The 1,412-nt window shown below is 27.5% G+C and overlaps 1 protein-coding gene across 1 annotated transcript; it reads right to left on the bottom strand.

The window, feature by feature from the left end:
- Nucleotides 1-689, bottom strand: Chro.40145 (hypothetical protein; the record flags this gene model as incomplete). Its single annotated transcript, XM_659902.1, has 1 exon — nt 1-689. A coding segment is annotated over one exon (689 nt), but the record flags the coding sequence as incomplete, so codon positions are not given.
- Between the last annotated feature and the right edge of the window lie 723 nt (nt 690-1,412).

Here is a 1,412-nt window from a genome sequence, read left to right as displayed (position 1 = left end):
AGGTTGTTGTTCGTATTATTATTTGGTACTATATTGATATTACCGTTTAAAAGTGTAGTATTCGTTATATTTTGAGTTGCATTCATATTAAAAAAACTGCTATTGCTTCTACTATTAAGTAAGTTTGCTGGGTAGTACTGTTTGTTATTATTATTACTAGTATTATTCAATAGAGGTGTGGTGTTACTCCTTGCTAAATTCGTATCAGTCGTTTTTAAATTATTAGCTCCTATATAGCTTGTAGGTTGCAAGTCTAAAAGTTTGACTTCAGGAGAATAAATTAAATATGAATCTGTTTCATTGCTAGCCACATTCTTATTGATTGTGTTTATGTTCTTTTCTATATTGTTACTCGCTTGAAATTCATTTATTGAATTAATTGTTTGAATTGTTGCTTTATAAGCTCTTACAATTGGGGCATTGGTCCCGTAGTTGGGCTGATCATTTGATTCAGTTACATTAGAATGTTCTATTTTTTGATCATTTAAATATTTATCCACTGTACTGCTTTTGTTGCTAATGATAAAGGTTGAATTATTCACTAAATTTGTTGTTTTAACTTTAGGTACAATAGTTTCTAAATCACTATTCATTTTTCTTAGATTTCTTTTGCTAAGAATATCAGCAGATATAATTGACTCATTATTCATGTAAGAATCATCAAAAATACCCCCTTTTAAATTACTCATTGAAATCAAATTTGTTTTTGAGTTGGTTCTATAAAAACTATTCGAGTTTGAATTATTATAATCATCAACTAATCTTTCTTTTGATTTTGTCCTTTTTTTTGATAGGCTATTAACTGTTGGTTTAGTAAAGTTAGATAATTGATCATTAATAACTTTAATATGCTCTTTTGAACTGGTTTTTGAATTATTAAAATCTGTACCTTTGCCAGATTTAACTAAGTTCTTTCCATTTATTCTTTCGTTTTCTTGAACATTCTTCTGATCAGAAATTATTTTATTTGCTTTTTTATCTGTTGTTTTATAATTTTGTAGTGATAAATTTGGTCTAGTATTACTCTTCTTAATCTTTTCTAATTCAGAAACATTCTTACTGATATTAGATTCATTTTTATGACAATCATCTTTGTTATTTACGCATTTATCGTCTTCAATTTCTTCAGCAATTTTTTTAATATCATTGGTCGGTTTAGTAGTTTTCGTTATATCTTTATGGTCATCTTCGCTTTTATTATCGCTTTGTTTTTGAATAATAGCTAATTCGTTACCATTTATCCGTTCATCAAAACTAGTTTCATATTGAGTAATACTTTCATCCTTTTCAATCAATTCACATTCTGCATCTACTGGAGTAATAATCAAATGATGGTTATTAATTTGGTCCACTGAGTCCCGTGGAGTTGATATTGCGCTTTTAATATGCTTACATTGAGAAAAGATATTCAA

This window comes from Cryptosporidium hominis, assembly GCF_000006425.1.
Source record: "Cryptosporidium hominis TU502 chromosome 4 CHRO014072, whole genome shotgun sequence".
Lineage (NCBI taxonomy): Eukaryota > Apicomplexa > Conoidasida > Eucoccidiorida > Cryptosporidiidae > Cryptosporidium > Cryptosporidium hominis.
Note: the sequence above shows the minus strand (reverse complement) of the source record. Positions and strands in the feature narration are given on the sequence as shown.